Raw genomic sequence first — 23,162 nt, 5'->3', positions numbered from 1 at the left:
TGACAGGGGCTAAGCAATAATTCCTGAAATATGACTCTACCCATGAAGCCAAAGTAACATACAGTGATAACTACGTTAAATTTTGGTCTAAATGTTCTTCACTATCAGAAAGACATGGGAAAACGATATAGTGCAATTTCTTTAGATTCAGGCTAGCTTCTGTAGGCTTACAGTATGATTTAGTGCATCTAGTTTTTATTTCAAGGTTGAGGTATCTGCTGTCCTGGGCCCTGCTGAGATCTCTTCCTTTAAATATACTGAGATGCTTCACAACTCTGGGAAGATGTTTTTCCCTGATTTATAAGAACGTTTACTTTGCTTTTCTCACAAGGTTTGTGGGTTTTCAAACTGCCTGAAATAGTTGGAAAGGTTATGCGTATTTCAGGGTAATAGCACGAGCGGAGGTGCCAGGTCCGAGGCTGAAGGTGGGGTTGCAAGTTTGGCGAGCATACCCTTTCTTCCACTTACTCTTCGTTCAGGGCGCACCGCCGGTTTGTGAGCGTGCCGTACTTCCTCAGGGTGTCGGTGAGTTCGGAGTAGAGCTTGTCGGCCAGGCTTGTTGGGATTCCCTCCCAGACCAGAATGAGAATCACGATCACAGCGGTCTCACACGTGTGGCCCGCTCGCTCGCGCACCAAGCAGAGTAGCTTTTCCTCCTGACTGCTTCTGCGGACTACCTGCATGCACAGCAACACACACCCCCAGAGCCCCAACACAAACAATGCGTTTCTTAATGTGAAGAGCAAGAGCATAGGAAACCTCAGCATTCATGCACGTGTGGGGAGGTTACTTCTACTTCTGTCTTCCTCTTTGTTTCTGCCAGCTCAGTCCATTTCTCTCATTTAGGGATACGGGCCAGGGCTACCCTTTCTGTTTAATGAAGTTGACTCCAAGAGGCTAAGCTTGACTGATGGCATGGAAAGCCATGGTGGTGGAAACCAGCTTTGTAAAGGTATCCTCCATGCTCTGATTCAGCAAGAACATTCTCCTGAATCTGTGCTATGGTACAAGTGGCCCAGTTTGATTAGTGGGCAAAAGGAAGTGAGCAGTGAGATGCCTGCCCGCACAGAGCTGGATGGTGCACACCTGCGCTTAGGGCAGGAGCCATGTGGGGAAAGGCAGGCAGCTAAGGAAGGGAATTGTATCAGAAATAGTGTGGCCAGCAGGAGGAGGGAAGTGATCGTCCCCCTGTACTCGGCCCTGGTAAGGCCACACCTCAAATACTTGTGTTCAGTTTTGGGCTCCTCACTACAAGAAAGACATTGAGGTGCTGGAGCGTGTCCAGAGAAGGGCAACGAAGCTGGTGAAGGGTCTAGGGCACAAGTCTTATGAGGAACAGCTGAGGGAACTGGGGTTGTTTAGCCTGGAGAAAAGGAGGCTCAGGGGAGACCTTATCGCTCTCTACAACTGCCTCAAAGGAGGTTGTAGCGAGGTGGGTGTCAGTCTCTCCTCTCAAGTAACAAGCGATAGGACAAGAGGAAACGGTCTCAAGTTGCGCCAGGGGAGGTTTAGATTGGATATTAGGAAAAATTTCTTCACCGAAAGGGTTGTCAAGCATTGGAACAGGCTGCCCAGGGAAGTGGTTGAGTCCCCATCCCTGGAGGTATTTAAAAGACGTGTAGATGTGGTGCTTAGGGACATGGTTTAATGGTGGACTTGGCAGTGGTAGCTTAATGGTTGGACTTGATGGTCTTAAAGGTGTTTTCCAACCTAAATGATTCTATGATTCTATGATTCTAAATAACTGGACATGGGAGCTCTCTCCCTTTCCCTCCCAAACTTAAGCAGCTAAACTTGTAATCAGCCACTCAGTTTTGTGACCTCCCCTTACTACATATGAACATTACAGTGATGAGAGGAAAGCAGTAGATGTTCAAATAATTGAGTGTCCTTGCTTCTCAGTGCTTGTGCTACTATGGGTATTTCTGAAAAAAAAGGTGCAGTCTGACATGCATAAAGACTATAATCATGTATCAGTTTTTCCTCATCCTGTCTTTCCCCAGCCTACCCAAACCACTTGGTAATTTGTGCCAAAGTACGACAGCATTTGCTAAGAGGGTGTCCTAATGCCTCTCTCGAACTGGGAGTGCACTTACTGGACTTATTTGTAAGCTAAACTTAAACAGCAATGAGAATGTCTGGTGCTGTGAACCTTAAATCTAAGTGAAACTGCCTTCCTTCTCAGGTTTTCATACCTATAAGCCAAATTTTCTTCTTGCTGTTCTCCATGCAACAAGTAAATGGAGTGTGAGAGACGGGTGGGAGCAGGCTACAGGCATCCTGTGGTACTGCTGCTGTTGAGCTATTTTAAGTTTCATAGTGTCAACTAACAGAAGGACACATCTCTGCTGTCTTCTTACATGAACCATCATACTGAACTAGAGTAGTCTTAACATTTGTGTATATCACTTACCCATTTAGCAATTGGACATCCTTGAGAACTTTTGCCTTCTTTCCCAGTGTAGACAACCCTCTCAATCCTTATAGCTTTACCCTTCTGTCCAAATCTTAAACAAACAAAAATATGTACAATAAGCAGATTCATTTGGTTCTGTGTGAACACTGAAAAGATGGAGCACATTTGCCAGTCTTATCTTAAAAAATAAACACTGAATTACAAGGAGGGATGTGCAATGTGGTTTATCTTGCTGATTTTATTATAGTGTTGGACTGATACGTTAAGAGAGGCAAATGTCTTTAATACATCATGGATGAGTAAAATTTATCCATATCATATTAAAATTCCCAAACCTTTTAACTGTTTCTGTAGAGAATTTGTTATAGATGACATTTTGAAAAGTGGACTTGAAGTCTCTCTATTTTGGGGAGGAATTTTACATTTTTCTTTGATTTCTGGGTTAAACTTAACGTTATTACTCTGAAATGTATATAATTAAGTTGTCGTGGAACAGCTGGCACGCAGTAGTCACTCTATTAATTTTCTGTGCTTGTTTCTGGCTTAGATACAGTGTGAATCAGTTAAGTCATGATTAATTTGCATCATATCTATTTCCTTTACTTTATCATCCGCTCATAAATTACTTGTTTACTTCTGCCTGACTTCTACACTGAATTAGGATCACAAGGTGCCCTCAAATGATGCCGTTTGTGTGTGTCTTTTTGCGACCAAAGCGGGCAAGCTCGGCTTTTGCTGAAGCATTTAATCAAGGTGATTATGCCGTCAAGACAGAATCTAGCCCCACATGCAAGTAGTGCTGTTACCCAGATCAAATGGGATCCACTTTCCACGTCCTCTGATGGACCAGGTGGAAATATGTGGCAAATGCTAAAAGTGAAGCAAATCTTGAATCAATAAAAAGCGCCAGACCTGTTAAGCCATTTCCAGGCATGTTCTCTGGCCAGGCCTCTCCCCGGGCTGCTGCAGCTGGGGGGTGCCCACCTGCTAAGCACTAGAGCACGCCAGGTCTCAGGTGAGGCTGTGCATTAGAAACCTCAGTGTCTGCCACGTTACAGATCCAGCTACCATGTTGACTCGGTTGCATTTCGGGGACTGGGCAAATTGCACTTCCATCGCCATTTCTTGAATTCTGCTGCTCTCATTGGCGGTACCTTTTTTGGTTTTTTTGTTTGGCTGGTTGTTTGTTTTTTTAAATAACCAAGTGTGGGGACTAAATCACAATCTCCTTGGTTCTTTGCCTGTTACCTATAGAGCAATCAAGATAGTTCCTTCCTGTTATGCAGCCATTTAATGATGCCTTGAGAACTTTTGACCTTTCATCCCTCTTGTTTTTGCACTAAAATCTTGGTGACATATTTAAGAGCAAATATTTGTATTTAAACTTCTGTCCTGTAAAGGAAATAAAAAATGCTTATTTTTAGATGTGATCTCATTGTGAAATTTCAGTGTCACAGGAAATTATACAAATAAAATCAAGTTGTACTACACGTGTTCTGCAGGCAACTGTTAGGTCACTTTTTCCTACTTAGGCTTGGATGTTAGTATACATTTGTTTCTTTAATTAACCACATTAAAAAAACATTTTTAAATCTTAACATTTTCTATCAATTTGCTAATCTGGATTGCAGGACAACTGTGCGGATGCCACTATAGAAATATGTTGTAAATTACACACTGGAAACAAAATGGACTTTGTCTCAAATCTTTTCAACTGTCACAAAGGAATTTGTGCCTGATGTTTGTCATGCTTGCTTTCAGGCCAAAGCTGATTGGCTTTAAAACCGGAGCAAAACTCACTGAGCATGAAGTAGGCATTGGGAGAAGGAAGAGGTAAAATGTGTGTATTCACCATGGATTCTGCAAGAAATTTGTTCTGGTATAGCTAAAATATTAACTGCAAGTCTAAATCCAAATCCTGGTTTGTGTGGCAGTGCTGATACCTTAAAAGTCAATCCATATTCACGAGAAGCCAGTTTAAAAGTGCTTCAATTGTGATTAGTGTCACCAACTGCACACATGTGCTTGAGGGTATCTTTATAGTTAAGTGCTTTTTTTACTTAGGGATACAAAATTGACTAACAAGGAGGAGTTCTGGAGTTCTTCAGTCGGGAATCGCACAGTTCATATCATATGAACAGTTGAAAACTAGCCATTGTTCAAGTGGCTGCTGCTATACTCTGCTGAACCTGGCTGAGTAGATGCATGTTATCTATAATCTCTCAGGATTTCCTTCTGCCAACATGAAATGAAATTAAATGCAAAAAAAAAAAAGAAAAAAAAAGAAAAAAGGTGAGGTCAATATTAAGGATGAAAAATTACATTTCAAAGTAAAGAAATGAAAAAAGTTTCATCTCTAATAATTGACATCATGACATGAATTACTTTCCTCTTTTATTTATTATTTGTAAATACTAAAGAATTAACCAGTCAATGAGAGCACTGGAGATAACAAATTGTAAGAAGCTTCTCAGGAGGGTCAGTGTTCACTCCTCCTTTGCAGGAAGAAGCTGATTTATGTAGCTTACATGCATTCGAGCTGCTCACAAAGCTGAAAACAAGTATTGGGACAAGCCCTGCACAGGAGTCACAGGGAAGGAGGTGCTAAGAAAGAGAAAGGACCTTAGGACTTAGAGGTAATGCGAAGGGTTTAATATGCCCTAAGTGGCCCATGGTCGTGCAGTGATGAGCACAAGCTAACAGACCTTGCTAAGAAACGGTGCTCCTTAGCTCAGACACAGCACTGCAATAATGCCCATTTGCTTTTGGTTCTGCAACTAGCTGGAGCTTCTTTGCAGTTCTGGAGTCCAGATTTTTCAGGTATTAACAAATCAAATTCCCATCTGTCTCTGACTTACTGGGGAGCTTTTTGTTTGCTTGTTTGTTCAGTGAGGAACTGAATTCCCAGACACCTCTAAAAATCTGGCCATTAATGTCTATGCACGCCAAAAGCTACAAGTAATGCATAATTCACAGTGCAGAAGTCACTTTTGCGGCAGTTTTTAATTTAAATACCTAAGAAAGGCTGGTGGGTTTTGTGCTTACACATATTTTTAAATAGCACAGATCATGTATCCATTCTGTGCCATTCAAAATTCCTGGTTTGCTTGGCTTTGATGTAATATATGTATCATGGGATGCAACAGGATACAGGGATTGTCCACAATCAAGATAAGGCTGGTTTTGTGCAATACTCTGAGGAAGGGGGATGGTTTTTTACAAAACTACTTATCGATTCTTGGGCTGAAATCCTATCCAACAACTTTGTGGCACTCCTCTGGACGTGTCCGAGTTAGATTTAGCCCTTTAGGGTTGTCCTATATGCTTAGTAATCTGGGGGGGGGCGGGGAGCTACTTTTGGAGTTTGGTATTCTGCCCTTCATCTTCCTTCTACCTTGGCATTCTCCCACCCAGAGAGAACACCAGGTCCATGCCTGCTTTTGCAGCCATTGCCAACCGTCTTGCTTGGCAGGCTGGTGAATACTTGTTCCTGCTTGGGTTTGCTGGCATCTGTCTCAAAGTGCGCAGCCTGTGCCAGCCAGCAGACTATTAGCCCTGTCAAATATTGTGACTCTCTGGTGAATAGCACAGTGCGTAATGTTGGCAACACTGGAGTAGCTAAGCCTACAAGTAATTACTTGGTTTGCAATTGTTTATTTCTTTATGTGCAAAAGCTGGAAAAGTTCTGACATCCACAAAAGGATAAACGTTAATCTGCCCTGTGCCTTTGCACTAATTACCTTTCTTCCATGATTTCTCTAATAGCTGCCACATTAGGACCGGCTCCTAGATGGGTATAGAAAGGACCTTCATCTTTTTCAATAATTTGCTCTGTTTAAAACAAAATAAAGGTTATTACTTCGAAGCTTAATTCTTTAATGTAAAAAGTCACATTGCAAAGCTTACATCTAGCTCGTTAGAATACTGCTGTATGGGTCTGGGGTCAGAGTTTTCAAACACTTATGTCTAAAGTATGCCCACGCAATTTGTACAAAACATGCAAAGCATGTGGCTAATCCTGCAAATAGCCGTGATACGGACTGTGTGCCTTTTGCTAGCAAACAGTTGTTTCGCATCTCGGGCTCTACACTGAAATTCAAAAGGCATTTTCCTGTTATCACTGAACAATTGTTTCTCCTTCTCTCACTTCCTCCTCTCCCAGTATCTAGAAAGGAGGATAAATGGGATAACAACGGTAAATATTGGCGTTAGTGAGCTGTACAGTACTTGTTTTTCAGCAGACCTGTTACAGTGTAGGAACCTACAGCTTGAGAAAGTGGCCAGTAAGGTTACATAGTGAATTTCTGCCACCCACAGAAAGACTCTGTGAAATGAAAAAAAGCAAGTTTGCTGAAAGAAATCCTGCACAAGGCTTAGTCAAAATGCTTCTATGTTGAGAATGTGGCCTCAGTTTTCTGTGTGTAGGTAGGACCATGTCAGCATTCACTATATATGCTGTATGTTTGGTTTGATACCAGGAGGCAGGCTCCAGCAGTGAGAAAGAAATGGCCAGGCTCTGCTTGGGTTCAGGAGATGGTGGAGCTGTGCTGACTTGTCTGAGGGCTGACTTTATGCTTTCTGCCCTGCTAACTCCAAAGGCTGGATGAGGTGATGCTGCTCTTGACGTACAGCCTCCGGAAGCATGATGAAGGCATGCTATAAACCTGAACGTGTCAATGGGGGAATGGCTTAATTTAATCTTCCTAAGGACAAGTATTGGTAGCAAAGAGCAATAAACCCTATTGATTACACTGTGGCACTGGGTTCTTCAAAGAGTACAGGAACTAAGTTTCATGCTCCTTTATTTCCTAGAGGGTCTGCTAAGACTGAAGCATTAAAATGCAAGTGGAGAATAAGCTCTTTTGCTTAGTTAGCAGTTGCAGTACTGGCTAAAAAAACAGTGAGAATAATGAAATGATTGCCATAAAAACTTGTGCCAACTACGTTGGAGAAACCGTCTCAAGAAAAAAAAACCAAACAACTTCAGTGTTTTCAAAAAAACTACATTTTGTAGGTTGTTTCTTATAAAACAACAAGGAACAGCAAGGAACTGACTTCCAGTTTTCTTCCTGGGAGCTCTGGAAATCCCCGACCTCCTCTTTTTGTTCCCATAGATCATCTCTGAGACATAGCCCCAAGCATTCGAAAAGGCAAAAAGGTCCATTTTGCAGTTTTGGAGGAGCATTGGTTCAACTTTCCTTTTTTACAGTTGGTAGGAAGTGAAACTATAACAAGGACTTTTTTTTTCCATTTTTGGTGCTGAACCTTTTGTCTCAGCCTGAATAGTTTATCCAGTAGAGTCTGAAAGTGCCTGTTAGACCTGGCTATGTGCAGTGTCAGTGCTGTATGGAAGCTCGGGCTACGGGGCCATGCCTGTCACTCTACTTTGCTTCCCTCTGCTCTATTCTTCCAGCTTTTGGAGATTGGGTATGCCATGACGAAACACTGAGGATCCCCCTTGCTGCTTTTTTGGTGCTGCTTGCGTAGCTTCTCTAAGAAACTGCTGATCTCTTTAGCCTTGCAGAAGACAAGTGCGTGAAAGGGAGGATAAACTCTTGCAACAAGTGAGGAATAATCTGTCGTCCCTTCTTTGCTTAGGCTTTACTGAGGGAAACTTCAGCAATTTCACTGTTAGAGCAAAAAATGGTGTAAGGATCTCAAGTTTTGGACCCAGGACATATTTTATAAATGCTATATCTAACCTTGATGAATAAATTAGATTATAAAGTTATGACCTACTTTTTATCAGCATGTTGTCATTACATGTCTGCTGCTCAAGGAGAATGGATGTGAGGGGATACGTTACTGGCCATAAGCATACTGACTGAAAAAGCAAATAGGTAATTGCTTTGTGAAATATTGAGAAAGGGCCCGTGTGTAGGGTTGGATCAGTAGAGTAGGCATAAGTGTATAAAATTGCAATTTTATAACTATTTACTAATTACTGTTCTAAAAAAACCAACCCAAAAAGTCCTCCAACAAAAACATCCAACTAACCCCGCGATCCCAACTTGAAGGCTCATTTCCTTCCTGTGAACTAGTACGTTTTTAGCACATCTCAGCACTTACCAACACAGCTGCAAGATGGGAAATCATACTGGGTTTTGGCAGGTGTGTCCAACAAATTTTTTACAGGAGTATCCAATAACTTGGAAGGTGAGTCTAAAAAATTATTGAGAACAGTTCCAGCTGTTCTTTTGGTCGGGGTTTTCTCAGCAGATGAGTTTGCTTGCTGATCTAAGATTGGGGTCTGAGTGTCAAAATCTGCAGCACTGGTATTTCTTGATAGGATGGTAATAGGGCCTGCTGTTTCAACCTTCACATGTTTAGGTGGTTTGATAGTAAAAGTCTTGTGATCAAACAGTGATTTGACCTGTATCTGTTTCAGCTGCTGTTCCATTGTCTCGATGATGCTCTTTTGTTGCATGTTCTCGCAGCCAAAGTGCTGATTCTCTTGTTTGATTGTTTTTTTCCACATTTTGTTTTCCAGCTGTCCAGCTGATGGACGCATGCAGACATTAGACTTTGTGCCAGCCTCAATTTTTATAGGCTTGCGTGCTGCACTGGGACCAATCTCAGTTTTGGGTTGCTGGTATGCTTGTTGCTCCTGTTTTTGCAAGAGATGCCACCTTAGAGCAGCATGCTTTTGAAAATCCTTAGGGGTTTGGGACTGCAAATGACAGCCTCTCTGGTCTTGGGAGTGTGGGGCAGTTTGCTGGCTGTGTGGTAAGTACCGCTGAGGAATCTGCGTAGCTTGTTGGCTCGGGAGATCTTGGTTCAGACTACCACCGTAGCATTGTGTTTGCTGGAGTGGTGGTAGCTGTATAACTGAAGCTTGTTGTGTCTGTTGCTCTTGTTCTTGAAAACAGTGATTCACATCTTGCTTTGTGGTCAAGTTATTTGAAAAATACTGCACAAGTTGCAAGTCCTGCATTTTGTTGGCTCCAAAGCGTTCGATATTTGCGGCGTTTTCTTTCTTCTCAGAAATCAAGTGCACGTTGTTTGGGCAGGGATGCTGCAGACTAGCATTTGCTTTCTGAGTGAAAAGGGGAGCTTTGTTGTTCATGCTCTGTACCTGCTCTAGGCCTAGCTGAGGGTTACGCAGTGGGAATGCAGTTGATTTCATGTACTTATTCCCAGTTTGAAAACATTCATCTACTTTAAGCTGATTGAAGGATGTCCTGTCTAGCGGCTGCTCAGCATTGCTTTGGGAGTGGGAAATGGTTTGGGGCAGGTCTTTATTTTTCATTTGCAGAGCCTGTTGCTGGTTTGGGGTTAGCTGCGGACTGCACGGCAGTTGCACCTGCTGTGCCTGTTTTTGAAGCATCTGTTGCAAAATGTGTGAATGCAAGAATTGCTCGTTTTCCCCTGGCTGGGGATTCAAGTGCTGTTGTTTCAACGGGGCCCCTAAAGGCTGTTCGGCTTGCTGTTCTGGTCTTTGCTGGAAATGGAGCTGCTGCGGAGGGTGTCGCTGCACTTGAGACTTGAGGAGGGAATCCATCTTTGTGAGCTGTGGCTGCGGTGAGTGTTTCTGGAACAGCAGCTGCTGGTCAGCTGTGGGATGCGGCTGCAGCTGGGAGGTCTCGCTTTTGTACAGCGGAGGAATTTGTTCCTGTTGCATTATCTTCTGGCTCTGGGGCTGTCCTGAAGGCCCCTTTAATGCATCAGGACTTCCAGCATACTGTTTTGTATAGGCTGTGTTTGCCTGGAACTGAAGAATTGATCGCAATAAAGCTTCACTGGGCTTTTGGGAAGGCTCTCCCTGGCGGAACTGGGTGGAAACCAGTTCTATCCAGGCTGGTTTTGAATAATGTTGAGCCTGTTGCACAGGCTCTTTCACTTGGTCCTTTTCTTTGTTGGGAGGAATCTCGGGTTCTCTCTGTCCTGGGAAATGCTGATAGTGTTGCTGCAACTCACCGTTACTTCCGCGCACTTGCAGGTTTTGGAGGGGAGGCTCTGACGCCGGCGTAATTTCTTCTGGGCGCTGCTGAATTGAGGCGGCCACAGCAGCTTGCGGATTGCTTTCACTGACATCTTGTTGTGACGTTCGTGCCTGCTGCGGAAGTCTCTGCTGAGGGTGAAGTTGTTGTTGGCTGAGGCTGGGACTTTCTGACATTGGTCCCTGCTGTTGCCCTTCGTTCTTTATCTCCCCAGGAAGAGTTTCATCACATCTGTTGTCATAGGAATGGTGTCCTTCTTGCACCACGACGGACAGTGCACTGTTCATTGCTGGAGCAGGAGGAGTGGAGGAATCTTTGTGAAACATTGAGTTCTGTTTAAAGAAAGCACCATTTTTTCCTGCTTGCTCAGAAAACCTTTCCAGAGCGGCACTCTGAGCTCGCAGGTTACTGCTGGAACTTAGAGAGAGGTCTTGGTTGGGAACCTGCCCTACGCTTCCACGAACAGTACTGTTTCCTACGGGTAACTGGTGTGGATCATAGCCTGGAATCTGTTGCTGTAGCTGTAGTTCTGGTTTCTGAAGCAAACAGCTACCTGGCAATACAGGTGGTTTACTGGAGTCTTCTGCATTGTAGACCTCAGTAACCACTACAGCTGGCACTTGAGGCAGCTCAGAGTTTGAGGTCTGTGGGGAAGTGATCTGCCCTGAGGTATGGGATGAATGCGTTGTCTCATAGGACAACTCATTAGTAGCCTGACTGGTAATGGCATTGATATGAGATGTGTTCTTCTGCATTGCTATGGAAACATGTTCTGGATAATATTGAGACAGTGTTTTCTCCAGGAGTTCACCATGCATGCTTTCCATGGAAGAGGCAGAAACTGTAGCACCATTAGGCATTGGCACTGCCTTGTTCTTAAGTAGTAAGACAATGTCCCTGTTGTGGCAATGAACATTTTCCCGCTCTTGCTTATCCTGAATCAGGAGGTCACGAGGGTTTTCTGAACCACCACTGTTGTATCTTGTAGACTGTATCAAATCTGAAACTTCATTTTCTTGTCCTGTAAAACTCTCGGGTTTCTTCTCACTGTAACAATTGGAGATGCTTGGTTTTTCATTATTATCCTCTGGCTCAGCTTTTTCTCCGTTTACTTCTTTGTCTTGTTTCACTTTCTTGCTCTCATGAAGTCCATACAGAGAGGGCTCACTAAAAGTGCGTTTTATCCCACCATTTTGCATATATTTGGAATATACTTTCTTTTCTTGTAAAAGGTCGGGGCTAACGCGGTTGTTTGGACTTCCCTTCAGGTGGGGCACTCCATAGTTGCTTTTAATGAATAGCCGCTTGTGGTCTCCATTGACTTCAACTTCAGGCCTCTCTGTTGCTGGACTTCCATTCTGTAGCTTCACCGCAGAAGGCTCCGCCTGGCAAACGTGAGAAGATTGCGGTATTAGAAATGGACTCAATCTATTGCCGTCAACATGGTTGGTTCTGTCCTGTTCCATCTGGCCTGCTCCGGGGCCATCCACAAGGCTACCCTCTGAACGTATCTGAAAGAGAAAAGAAACAGGAGAGAATCTAAGTCAATTTTAGTTTCCATCGATGGACAGCCAATTACCGACAATTCCTGCAGCATTCAAGCACCCATTGTCCTGACCAGCTCCCACACACCATGTGAGCTTGCAGGCACACCTGAGGGGTGTTTCACTATCCTATCACATTTTGCAGCCCCGTGTCTCCCTTTTTCTTGAAGGTTTGTTCTTCAAGATGAAAAGAGAGTGAAAATACAGAGTAGCTCCTTACTCCCATTTAACACACAAGCAGATATTTTACCAAAAAAATCTCTCCTAATGGTGCAAAAAATATTCTCTGCTTTTGAATGATTTGCATAGACTCCTGTGTCTTCACTTTTTTTCCTTGGTAAGGCAGAAAGTCATGCCAAAACCATGGTTCCCAGACTTGGTGCTAATCCCGTTATTTGATTAAGTGTGCCAAACCTCTTTTGCGTGACTTGAAGGATTATTGCCACCAAGCTTGCCAATTAGAGGGGCAAACCTCCTTTTGTCTGTCTTCAGCTGTGTGACAAGGTCTTTTAAAACTGGCATTCCTAAAGACCACGCAAGTGGCACGACACACATGTGAGACAAAGCCATGCTTGATTGCTGTCCATAGGAACTCTTACACTTCGTCAACATCTTGGTAATGTTGACAGAAACAAACCGAGAGATTCCTGAAAGGTTTGATGGAAGTGGTATTTTTTCAGGTATTAATATCCTTTCAAATTTACATATAGACATCAAGCGTGGCTTAAGCTATGCATTTGGGTTTTGAACTGAGCCCCACAGCTGGGGAGCTAGAATTTTCTTCTTTGTTTGGATGGGAAATCCCATTTTCTCACATACTCTTTGTATTTTATTTATAAAATGAAGTTTTTCGTTGGATAAAAGTACTGACAATGTGCAGTGAACAAATTCCATATAATGACAAGCTAATCCTGTTCACATGGATCTTCCCAGGATTCACAATCCCAGTTAACATAGATAAAGACCTTGTTTGACTCTGCCTGTAATTTATTCTTTGCCGGCTTTATGGTTCTCAACCAGTCACAAATGACAGAAGACAGACTGACAGAGGGTCTTACAGATGTGAGATTGCACAGAGAAAATTTGGACTCATGCATGTCTTTGTCCTGAAGCTTTTGTTTTCAGTTTGCATAAAGGGGAATCTGAAGGATTCTCCATTACCAGGTCATCTCGGTTGGACTGCAAGGTCAGGAGCAGCACTACACGTGGCTGATATTGCCACTACATAGGAAGAACTACTATACTGAAAAATTTCTCCCATCACGGTTACTCTGCTTATGTATTTATCCTACACTAATCTTTTTTTTTTTTTTTAAATGCTAAGGAACATCTAATTTATACAGTTTCCAGTGCAGTATTGCCTTACTCAGTTGAGTAATATGATTCTAAAATGCTTTTAAAAGTAATATTAATTCATGAGATTCATTACATCCAGCAGAATCCCCTCTGCTTGCAGCTCTGATTTCAGTATCAGGACAATTCAAACATACATTTTGACTGGCAAGCACCTATATGATGACTTGTATCCACTTCCTCCTTATCCCAAACTTGGTTTTAGGTTTACTTTTGACCTCCTGAAGAAAAGATTCTTTCTGTACTCAACTTATGTTTTGTATGACAGAAGTAGAGAAGTTCTCTCTGCTGGTAACAGTACTTAAAAAAAGAGTTTTTGAAGGGAAAGCTAAGAATAGGGAGATGGAAAAGAATGTTTGTCCATCTTACCTATTTTCTTGACAAGGTAAGGTAGGCTTCTTCCCTTCTAGATATATTTCAGTACATTTCCCAACCTAGCTTTAAAGTACCACAAGACACGAGCCTTTGCAGCTTTCCCAGGGAGACGATATTCCACGCTTAACAGAAAGCACCGTGAAAAGGATTCCTCTGATGTGTCATTCTAGGCCGGGCGGCAGAATGATGCTCCCAGAGTGTCTCAAAAATAAAATGTCAGCCTAATTTGGAAACCATTCTTTGCCTTCACACCTTTCATACCTAGAAATTGCAGCTGAACCACAACTCAGACATGAACGTGTAGGCTGCTGTATTTCACAAGTATGAAATGAAATAAAAGGCACCACAGTAATTAATACTGTGCTCTCAAGCTGCTTCTAAAATATTTATTTCCTTAAAAAAAGTTTGAGTCTATGTGATTGAGCCATGAGAAACTTCCTCTGGCCCTCAAAGTCTGCCTTGCTGCTTGTGTTCTGGTGTACCATGGGGGTTGCAACTAAATTCCTTCCGAGAGTTCCCAGACAATCTTTCTTCTCAACTCCTTACTGATTGGTAAAAACACCTTTTTGTTTAGAAGTGGGGGCTGCCTGACTTCTCTAAACTTAGGTTGTAAACCCCTCGAAGAAGCACATCTGTGCTTCAGAAAAGTGTCTTAGGTTCATGCTGTCCTCAAAAACCGCGAGGCTATCTTTACTGTGTGACTTGGATTATTATTCACAGTATTCTCAAAGACCTCATGGTATGAGTCAACCCGTTCCCCCAAATTCTGATCACTTCCAGTGTAAAAGGCACTGGTGTTAGACATTGCAAAGGACACGGAAATCATTTGGTTCTTTAAAATACAAAGTTAATTCATCGATTAGAATTGCCAGATTTGCATTCTTTGAAATGCATCTAGGATTGCAGTGACTTTGCGTTATACTTCTTTCTCTCTCTGTCTACACTCAGTTATTCACAATTCTCGAGTCACATCTGAGTACAAATCTTGCTCAAGCAGCTACAAATCACAGCAATTATTTGTAATTTAAAACTGGAAAAAGATCAATGCAGTGATGATACCTTTATTACTGTTTTTAACTGGGACACCATGAAGATGTTCTTGATGCTACTACTAAACAGACCTGGTTGTGCCTTACAAAGTCTCTGTGCTCTTCGTTATAATTGTTGTGGGGTGAACTGTCTGCCTCGCAAAGTAATAAATTTACCTTTCCCTAAGCGTAGCAGTTAGCCTTTTTTCTCTTTCCCATAACCGTATTTTATCCAGACCATTTAGTAGCTCCACATATTTTTCTTCAGCTATAATTCATTAGAAATTCAAGTCACATCAGCAGCATCTGTGAAACAATTACTGCATCTAGGACTGACTCTGCAGTCTAATCCATCATAATTATGACTGGCCTCTTTGAAGATGCCACGATGCGTGACTTAAATATAGCACGTTACTGTGCAAATGGATCAGCATCTCATCCTACCAATATGCATTCAAGTTATAATTCAGTCCACCACCATTTGACTTTTTCAGATGCAAGCAATGTATGTACATTTATTTCTTGCCACATATGGGGCACAAATTGAAAACCAGCTACTGAAAGAGAGTTTGAGATTTTATTTGTTTGTTTGTTTTATGGGCAAATTTGGAATATTCCTGCCACCTCTACCAATATGGGAATACCGAAAGACTGTGGAAGGTGTTGTTATGAGCATGACAAACATTTCTGCAGCAACGAAAGTACTCTTAGTTATGTCATTTTTCTCTCATGGAGAATCTTTCTTTACTTTACTTAGCCAGTTCTAGAGGTTCATACCTTATTTTATATAGCACCTGTATCTGGGGAGTTTGTGAATGCAAAGCAGCTCAGATGAATGAATGGACAAATACACCCACTGCAGGGGAGTACAATCTTCTGCAAAGCTGGGCAAGATTCCCAGTAGAAAAAGTAGGTGGGGGGATGCTGTATTAGAGTACTCATGGCCCTAAAAGGACCGAAAGGTGGGATGTCAGATGGGTTGTTTCCCCTTCTGGGGTTAGCTGGGACAGAAATATATCTCCTCAAAGGTTTTTCTCCCTGGCAGAAATATACCTCCTCAGATCACGACCTCAGCTGACTTGTGCTCGCGTGATTATCAGGATGAGACTCAAGAAAGCAGAAGTCCCAGGATACCCGGGAGCTTGTCGATGGCTCGCTGGGTTGTTCCTGGAGTGGTGCCACAGCCTCCATCCCACTGGCACCCTTCTGCCACCACCAGATGACACAGAGGTCTAAATTGCTCCCAGACAAGAAACCCCTGTAGCACTTTCTAGACAGGACGTGAATTTACCTTGCCAAACTCCAGTTTGGTAAGTTGTACTTTCTGCTTACACTCTCCTGCTTCTATCGCCTGAGTACAGTAGTGGGCTTCACTTCTGGCTTAATTTGCTCTGTATTATTATGTGCTGTTGTGCAGTTGCTTCTCTCCTCTGAAGCTCATGCCGCTGGCAAAAAGAGGTCTAAATCCTGAACTTCCAGCAAGTGAAAAAGCTCCTAAAGTGAAGGGATTTTTTTTTCCTGTTTCAAGAATGAATGAAAATTCGAGAAAAGGCCTGAGCAGAGTTATTCCTAAGTAAAGACACTCATACACGGCATTATCAGAAAGCTCAATTGCTGCACTAAAACCTTAAATCTTTTGGACTTGCATACATGCAAAATTGTTTCTGATTAACTCTGTGTCAAAGTGTTCTCTTTTTTAACTTCGGAACAAGAGGTATAAGCAGTTATAATGATGCTCAACACCATGATTTATAGCCGTGTGGTTATCGTGGGATGTCATTTTTCTCTGGCTTCTCTAAGTAGCAGTTGCTTCAGCTGTGCCTTGGGTTAACACCTGTAAGCAAGCTGCAAACGTCACTAGAGGAGAAAAGAAGTGCAGTTAATTCACATGGCTAATGGGCAATGTAACACATCACAGCTCCTTACTAGTGAGACATTTCCATTATTGCTGGGATAAAATGTTGCACACATGAAAACTGTGGTATAGTTTAAGGATTTCCTGTATGTTTTGCACTTAAGGTGCACTGTGTTTATACACTGGGAAACAAAGCAAGCTTCCACGTGGAAACTAATGGGCGAGGCAAGACCAGGACGACGCGTGCCCAGACTCTGGGTGGTTTGCCATTCACAGAACAGCTTCTTACCAAGCCAGGGTTGCTGGCAGTTTGTAATAAACACAATACCATCAGAAACCAAACCCCATGTGGGCCTGTTGTTTAAATATGGGTTTAACGTGCTTTTCTGAAGCCAAGGCACCCACGAGAGAGAATTTTAACCCTGTTGTCCAAAGCAGATGCGAAAGAGAGATTGCATTCATGCCCAAGGTGAATTGAGGCTCTGAACCCCACAACACGCCCTAAGGATTTGCTCTGCTCCCTGCCAGCATCACTGCTGCCCCGTTGCAAGTGTGGTGGCTGAGGAAAAAAGAGTGAAACTTCAAGGCAGATGTAAAGGAGGCCCCAGAAGGACAAGGACACTCTGTTGTTAGCTGTGCTCTATGGCTTACAATGGGGTCCTTTTGCACTGCATTCAGCTGTCTCTTCATTTGGATAGTATATTTATTCAGTGCATTAGCAATGCTTTGGAAAAAACTCGCGTAAGGATGCCATGCCTTCTCTGTCCCTTGAAGTTTTTAAGTTAAGGCTATATTTCTTTCTAAAATATACGTATTGCTTTCTCATTGTAGCTTTAAATAGCAGTTAAGGGGTTAATCTAGAAGCTACTGGATGAGAGTCTGTGACTGTATTCTGCAGGAGGTCATATTACATGAATATAATTGTCTTCTCTGGCATTTAGATCTACGAATAATCTGTGTCAAACAGAAAAAAAAAAGTGGGATGGCTAAAATTTGTTACCTAATTTATAGCTAATTTATCCTTAATTTACAGGGAAAATGGTGACTAGCGAATATAGATATAAGCAGACATAAGGGAATGAAGAGCATGGGATTTTTGAAATATGAGGATTAATAATTCATTAAATCTTATCCAAGCCAGAAGCCTCATAATTCATGCTTTTTAAATCAACTAGTGCTAAACCCCCCCTCAATTTATTGACACCAGTTCTTGCATTTCAGTGATGCAATGATCTAATTGCAAAACCACTTGAATCAGTTTGATTTTTGACCTTAATACAGAGGGCAAGAGAGTAAAACTAAACTGGTCTGCACAGTGATTTCCCCTTGCTACATTATATAACCATCAACAAGACTGGATACTGCATAATATCTACCCAGACATGAAAAATTGCACTATTTTAACAATTGCATAAAATCAAGGGGAGCGAAAATTAAATGCCTCTATAATATAGGTGGAAAAAACCAATTATGTGAAGGAAATGAATTCAGGAATATAAAATGCGAGTAAATAGGAATTACAGTGTCGCATCACACAGCTCTCCAGTTCCTATTTTTTGTGATTTATGTCCTATACAAACTTTGCACCTTTGTACCATGTAGCACTTTTAACAGAAGACCACAACTCTTCAAGTCGCTTGTAATGCCACCATAGTATGACTAGATTAGAAATGTTTCCCGAAAGGTCGAACTTTAGAACCAGGTTGGATTTAAGAGACAAAAGGACCTTCCCGCTGTAATAACCAGAACATTCAAGATGAGGTTGGCACCTACGCTTGTTCTTGCCGGTTGTAAGCTCGTTTCTGTGGTTTAGATTTGGAGTATGGTGGATCCAGGTGGTTTATACTGACAGGCCGTCGCACAGAGCTGTATTACTTCCCAAGTCAGCCTGTTTGACATTACCTTGTGTGTTGGTATGCCGACATACTCTAAGACTGGTATTGCTCAATTTCTTGAGCACCACCTTGACTATTATACATCTTTCACAAATACAGGGAAGCTGAACTAAAACACCCTTTTGCCTTTGCTGTTTTTGAGAGTCATTGCAGTTGAGAATTGTAATAGGAAGGCTGCGGGGATGGGAGTTACAGTCTTAAATGCTGGGGATGCTCAAATAAGTGTGTGCTGAGTGAGATGCTTCTATGCCTGGGTATAATGAGAAACTTCTCTTGTGTGCCTGTGAAGTTTGGACCAGCAAAATTGTTTCAAATTGTGACCCACACAGGGCATCAATTGGGTAATTCACCAGTGCCTGTGGATTCAACATCAGGAAACATGTTGGGGTAGGAAAACAGAACCAAGTCTCTTCTTTTCTTCATCTCAGCCAGTTATCGTGCTAGGTTAGGTGTGTTGAGCAAAGGCTAGCAAGGTAGGGTGGGCGGTGTTATCAGGTGCACAAGTGGTGCTCAGACCTGCTTTTGATTTCTGGAGAAATGGTGTAATTTGAGGCATGATCTTCCTCTCAGTACTTCAGCTACCCCATGTGTCAAATGGTAATGATGATAGTGGCCGCTGATTCAAATCAGCTATCTGAGAGCAATAGCTGACTGCTCATGCTATTCTGACCGAGCTCTGTAGTGCAGTGTGCCTCTGCATGAGCACGCCAGAATGAGCAAGCGTTGGTGGCTGAACCGTTCTTCAAGACACGCTTGATGTTATCAACCTGCCATTTAGGGAAGGTTACCAAGAGGTCAGTGTCATCATTATCTTCCAGTTTCTGTGATCTTTGTCCATCTGGCTTCAGACCTGGATATAACACGGATTTCTTGGGTTGATGACTTCCTGACACCAGTCGAAGGTCGGTTATCCGTGATGATTTCATCACAGCTGTTGGCAGAGTTAGTAATTTGCTATTAAGTAGTACATCCTCCTTGAGAACTAGAAGCAGTGGAGGAGATTCTCTTGGCTCTCTTCACCCATACTATAAAGAACAAAGGGAGGACCCAAAGGAAAAACCACTGGCAAGCTAAAGATTTCAGGGTTTCATCATGTTGGGACAGTAACATTAGAAAATAGGAATAAAAATGGTCCTGTTTGGCATGTGGGTGGAAGAACTGATAGAAAAGAGTAAAATGTTGTGGGCTGCAGCATCCTCAGAAAGCCTATTTACACAGCTCTGTTTCCCATTATCCTTTGAACTTCAGATAGGAAATCCTGTTGGTCTCCCAGTTCTGATGAAAACATAATTGTGGATGAAATGCAGTTTTCTTAAATTTCTTCTCAAAAAGTTGAAGGTGAAGGTCATACCGAGAGGAGAGTGGGGAGAATGCAGAGACAAAGGTTGATGACTCCAAGGATTACTCTGACTGTTTCTCCCACATGTCCAGATGATAAAGCATAGCTTTCAGCCCCTTCACTGGCCTCACTATGGTAGCCTTTACACCCCTATACACATTCCTCCTCTGTTTTTCTCATGCCTCCGCCACACCTAGGCTGGGATGCTGTAGTGAACTCAATTTTCAGCTACTATTCTTGGCCATTGAGAAATGAGAGGCAGCACAGAGAGACAGCTCCCACGCTACACAGTGTGCACTGTGTGCGCCAGCGTACCCAAGGGGCAGGTGCTGGGGATCCCTGCCGGGGGCGGCGAGCCATGAGATACCCATGTGTCTATATGCGAGATGCTGCATGCCACTGCAGCTTCTGCGTGGTTTCCTACATCCTTCTGGGGATTTACTTCCAGATGGTGAAGTTGGAGGAGTTGAGCCAAAACAAGGGTACTTGCTTTGGAAAGATCTTGTGCTGTTTTAATTGTTGCGTGATTTGATTTAAAAATGTGTTTTCATGCCCACTTGTGATTTTTCTTTTTTTTTTTTTTCCTTCCAATTTGTGCCTTGCACGACTTACAAACCAAACCAAACCAATCACTCATAAACACATGAGAGAAATAGGTTTGTCAGGGGCCTGAGGAGATGAGTGCCCTGTTCCTTGGCTCCAGGGCAGCACCAGCCAGACCTGTACCAGTCCACACCAACCTGTTTTCAAAGGTCTCTGATGATGAGGGTTGCATAATAACCCACAGTTACATGCAGTGCTTCATTAACCTTACCTATTAGAAAGCTTCTACCATTTAAAACATAACCCTAGATCATCTCTGCCCATCTACTACAGACTCACAGAGCAGTTTTTTTTCTTCTGTGCTGTGGCTTCTTTCTCCTCGTGTAACTGAAGACTGTTACTAATGGTCCCCTCTTAGACAGAATAAACAGCCCGGTTCGTGACATCTGATCTCCTCTCCGGGTGGATCTATATCCATACCATTTGTTCTCTGACCAGATGCACAGAGGTCACAAAGCAAATGCAACAGTCTGTTCTTCGGAGACCTTACGCACATGCCACATTCTGCTAGATTTTCCCTGAGTGCAGATGTTTGATATAGAAGCAGCCATAATATGTGCCTATATAATATTTCAAATACCTGTATGAATTAACTTGGCTTTCCCCCCAGTAACTAATCATAGAATGGTTTGGGTTGGAAGGAACCTTAAAGATCATTTAGTTCCAACCCCCCTGCCACTGGCAGGGACACCTTCCACGAGACCAGGTTGCTCAAAGCCCCATCCAACCTGGCCTTGAATGCTTCCAGGGATGGGGCATCCACAACTTATCTGGGGCAACCTGTTCCAGTGTCTCACCACACTCATAGTGAAGAATTTCTTCCTTACATCTAATCTAAATCTACCCTCTTTCAGTTTAAAGCCATTACCCCTTGTCCTATCACTACGTGCCCTTGTAACAAGTCCCTCTCCAGCTTTCCTGCAGGCCTCCTTCAGGTACTGGAAGGCTTCAATAAGATGTCCCCAGAGCCTTCTCTTCTCCAGGCTGAACAACCCCAACTCTCTCAGCCTGTCTTCATAGGAGAGGTGCTCCAGCGCTCTGATCATCTTTGTGGCCCTCTGGACCCGCTCCAACTCCACGTCCTTCTTATGTTGGGGGCCCCAGAGCTGAACACAGTACTCCAGGTGGGGTCTCACAAGAGCCAAGTAGAAGGGGAGAATTGCCTCCCTTGACCTAACGGTCACACTTCTTTTGATGCAGCCCAGCATATGGTTGGCTTTCTGGGCTGCAAGCACACATTGCCGGATCATGTTGAGCTTCTCATCAACCAACACCCCCAAGTCCTTCTCCTCAGGACTGCTCTCAATCCATTCTCCGCCCAACCTGTATTTGTGCTTGGGATTGCCCCGACCCACGTGCAGGACTTTGCACTTGGCCTTGTTGAACCTCATGAGGTTTGCATGGGCCCACCTCTCAAGCCTGTCAAGGTCCCTCGGGATGGCATCCCTTCCCTCCAGCTTGTCAACTGCACCACACAGCTTGGTGTTGTCGGCAAACCTGCTGAGTGTGCACTCAATCCCACTGTCCATGTCGCTGACAAAGATGTTAAACAGCGCCGCACCCAATACCAACTCCTGAGGAACACCACTTGTCACTGGTCTCCACTTGGACATCAAGCCGTTGACCACAACTCTTTGAGTGTGGCCAGCCAGCCAATTCCTTATCCACTGAGTGGTCCATCTGTCAAATCCATGTCTCTCCATTTTAGAGACAAGGATGTCGTGCGGGACAGTGTCAAATGCTTTGCACAAGTCCAGGTTGATGACGTCAGTTGCTCTTCCCTTTTCCACCAATGCTGTAACCCCGTTGTAGAAGGCCACCAGATTTGTCAGGCACGATTTGCCCTTAGTGAAGCCATGTTGGCTGTCACCAATCACCTTATTTTCCATGTGCCTTAGCATAGTTTCCAGGAAGATCTGCTCCATGATCTTGCCAGGCACAGAGGTGAGACTGACTGGCCTGCAGTTCCCCGGGTCTTCCTTTTTTTCCCTTTTTAGAAATGGGGGTTATGTTTCCCCTTTTCCAGTCAGTGGGAACTTCACTGGACTGCCACGACTTCTCAAATATGATGGATAGTGGCTTAGCAACTTCATCCGCCAGTTCCCTCAGGACCCACGGATGCATCTCATCAGGTCCCATGGACTTGTGCGCCTTCAGGTTCCTTAGAACGGTCTCGAACCTGATCTCCTATAGTGGGTGGTTCTTCATTCTCCCAGTCCCTGCCTTTGCCTTCTGCAACTCGGGCAGAGTGGCTTGAGCACTTGCTGGTGAAGACTGAGGCAAATCAAACTAAAATCAGTTGTATTCCCTCAGCTTGAGAGGGACTGTATAAATCATATTGAAATCAACAGAACAGGCTTGTTACTTCTAGCAGAGCTTTATAGAGGAGGTTGTTTCCTTAAAACCTCTGACTTCAGTATGTTTAAGTCTGTGAGCTACTGGCACAAACATCTCTTCTGACTTCCACTGTTGCTGAGGCACCACAGAAGATAAGAATCTAATGCATTTTTAGAGGTCTATTAGAAGATGCTCCCTGGAGCCACAGTTGCCATTCAGCTTCGTTCTGCATTCGTGTGTGGTCTTCAAGAGCAGTTTTCATGTGGGTTATTGCAATCTACATGCAACAATGGCATGGATTATCGTGCTGGAATCTACATCTGAGAAAATAGTTACAATTGCCTCTCCAGATGTACAAGAGATGAAAGACAAGGTGTTTTTGATGACCAGAGCCAGCCGACGACCTAAGAGCAGTCGAGATCTAACCTTGATAAAAGCACAACTCTGGGAGAGAAACGAAACATGGGAGCCGGTGCT

General features: G+C 43.3%; 1 protein-coding gene across 2 annotated transcripts in view; it reads right to left on the bottom strand.

Annotated features, from left to right (window-relative positions):
- TET2 (tet methylcytosine dioxygenase 2) overlaps positions 1-23,162 on the bottom strand; it is a 77,946-nt gene that overhangs the window by 13,971 nt on the left and 40,813 nt on the right. For both annotated transcript variants that reach the window (XM_076336841.1, XM_076336842.1), the window contains exons 2-5: positions 8,486-11,867; positions 6,157-6,247; positions 2,414-2,507; positions 469-677 (exon numbers count right to left, since the gene is read on the bottom strand). In XM_076336841.1, the coding sequence (XP_076192956.1) occupies positions 469-677; positions 2,414-2,507; positions 6,157-6,247; positions 8,486-11,867 (3,776 nt within the window). The remainder of the gene's footprint in view (positions 1-468; positions 678-2,413; positions 2,508-6,156; positions 6,248-8,485; positions 11,868-23,162) is intronic.

Source organism: Aptenodytes patagonicus, chromosome 4 (genome assembly GCF_965638725.1).
Source record: "Aptenodytes patagonicus chromosome 4, bAptPat1.pri.cur, whole genome shotgun sequence".
NCBI classification, from domain to species: Eukaryota; Metazoa; Chordata; class Aves; order Sphenisciformes; family Spheniscidae; genus Aptenodytes; species Aptenodytes patagonicus.
This window is presented reverse-complemented; position numbering and strand designations above follow the sequence as displayed.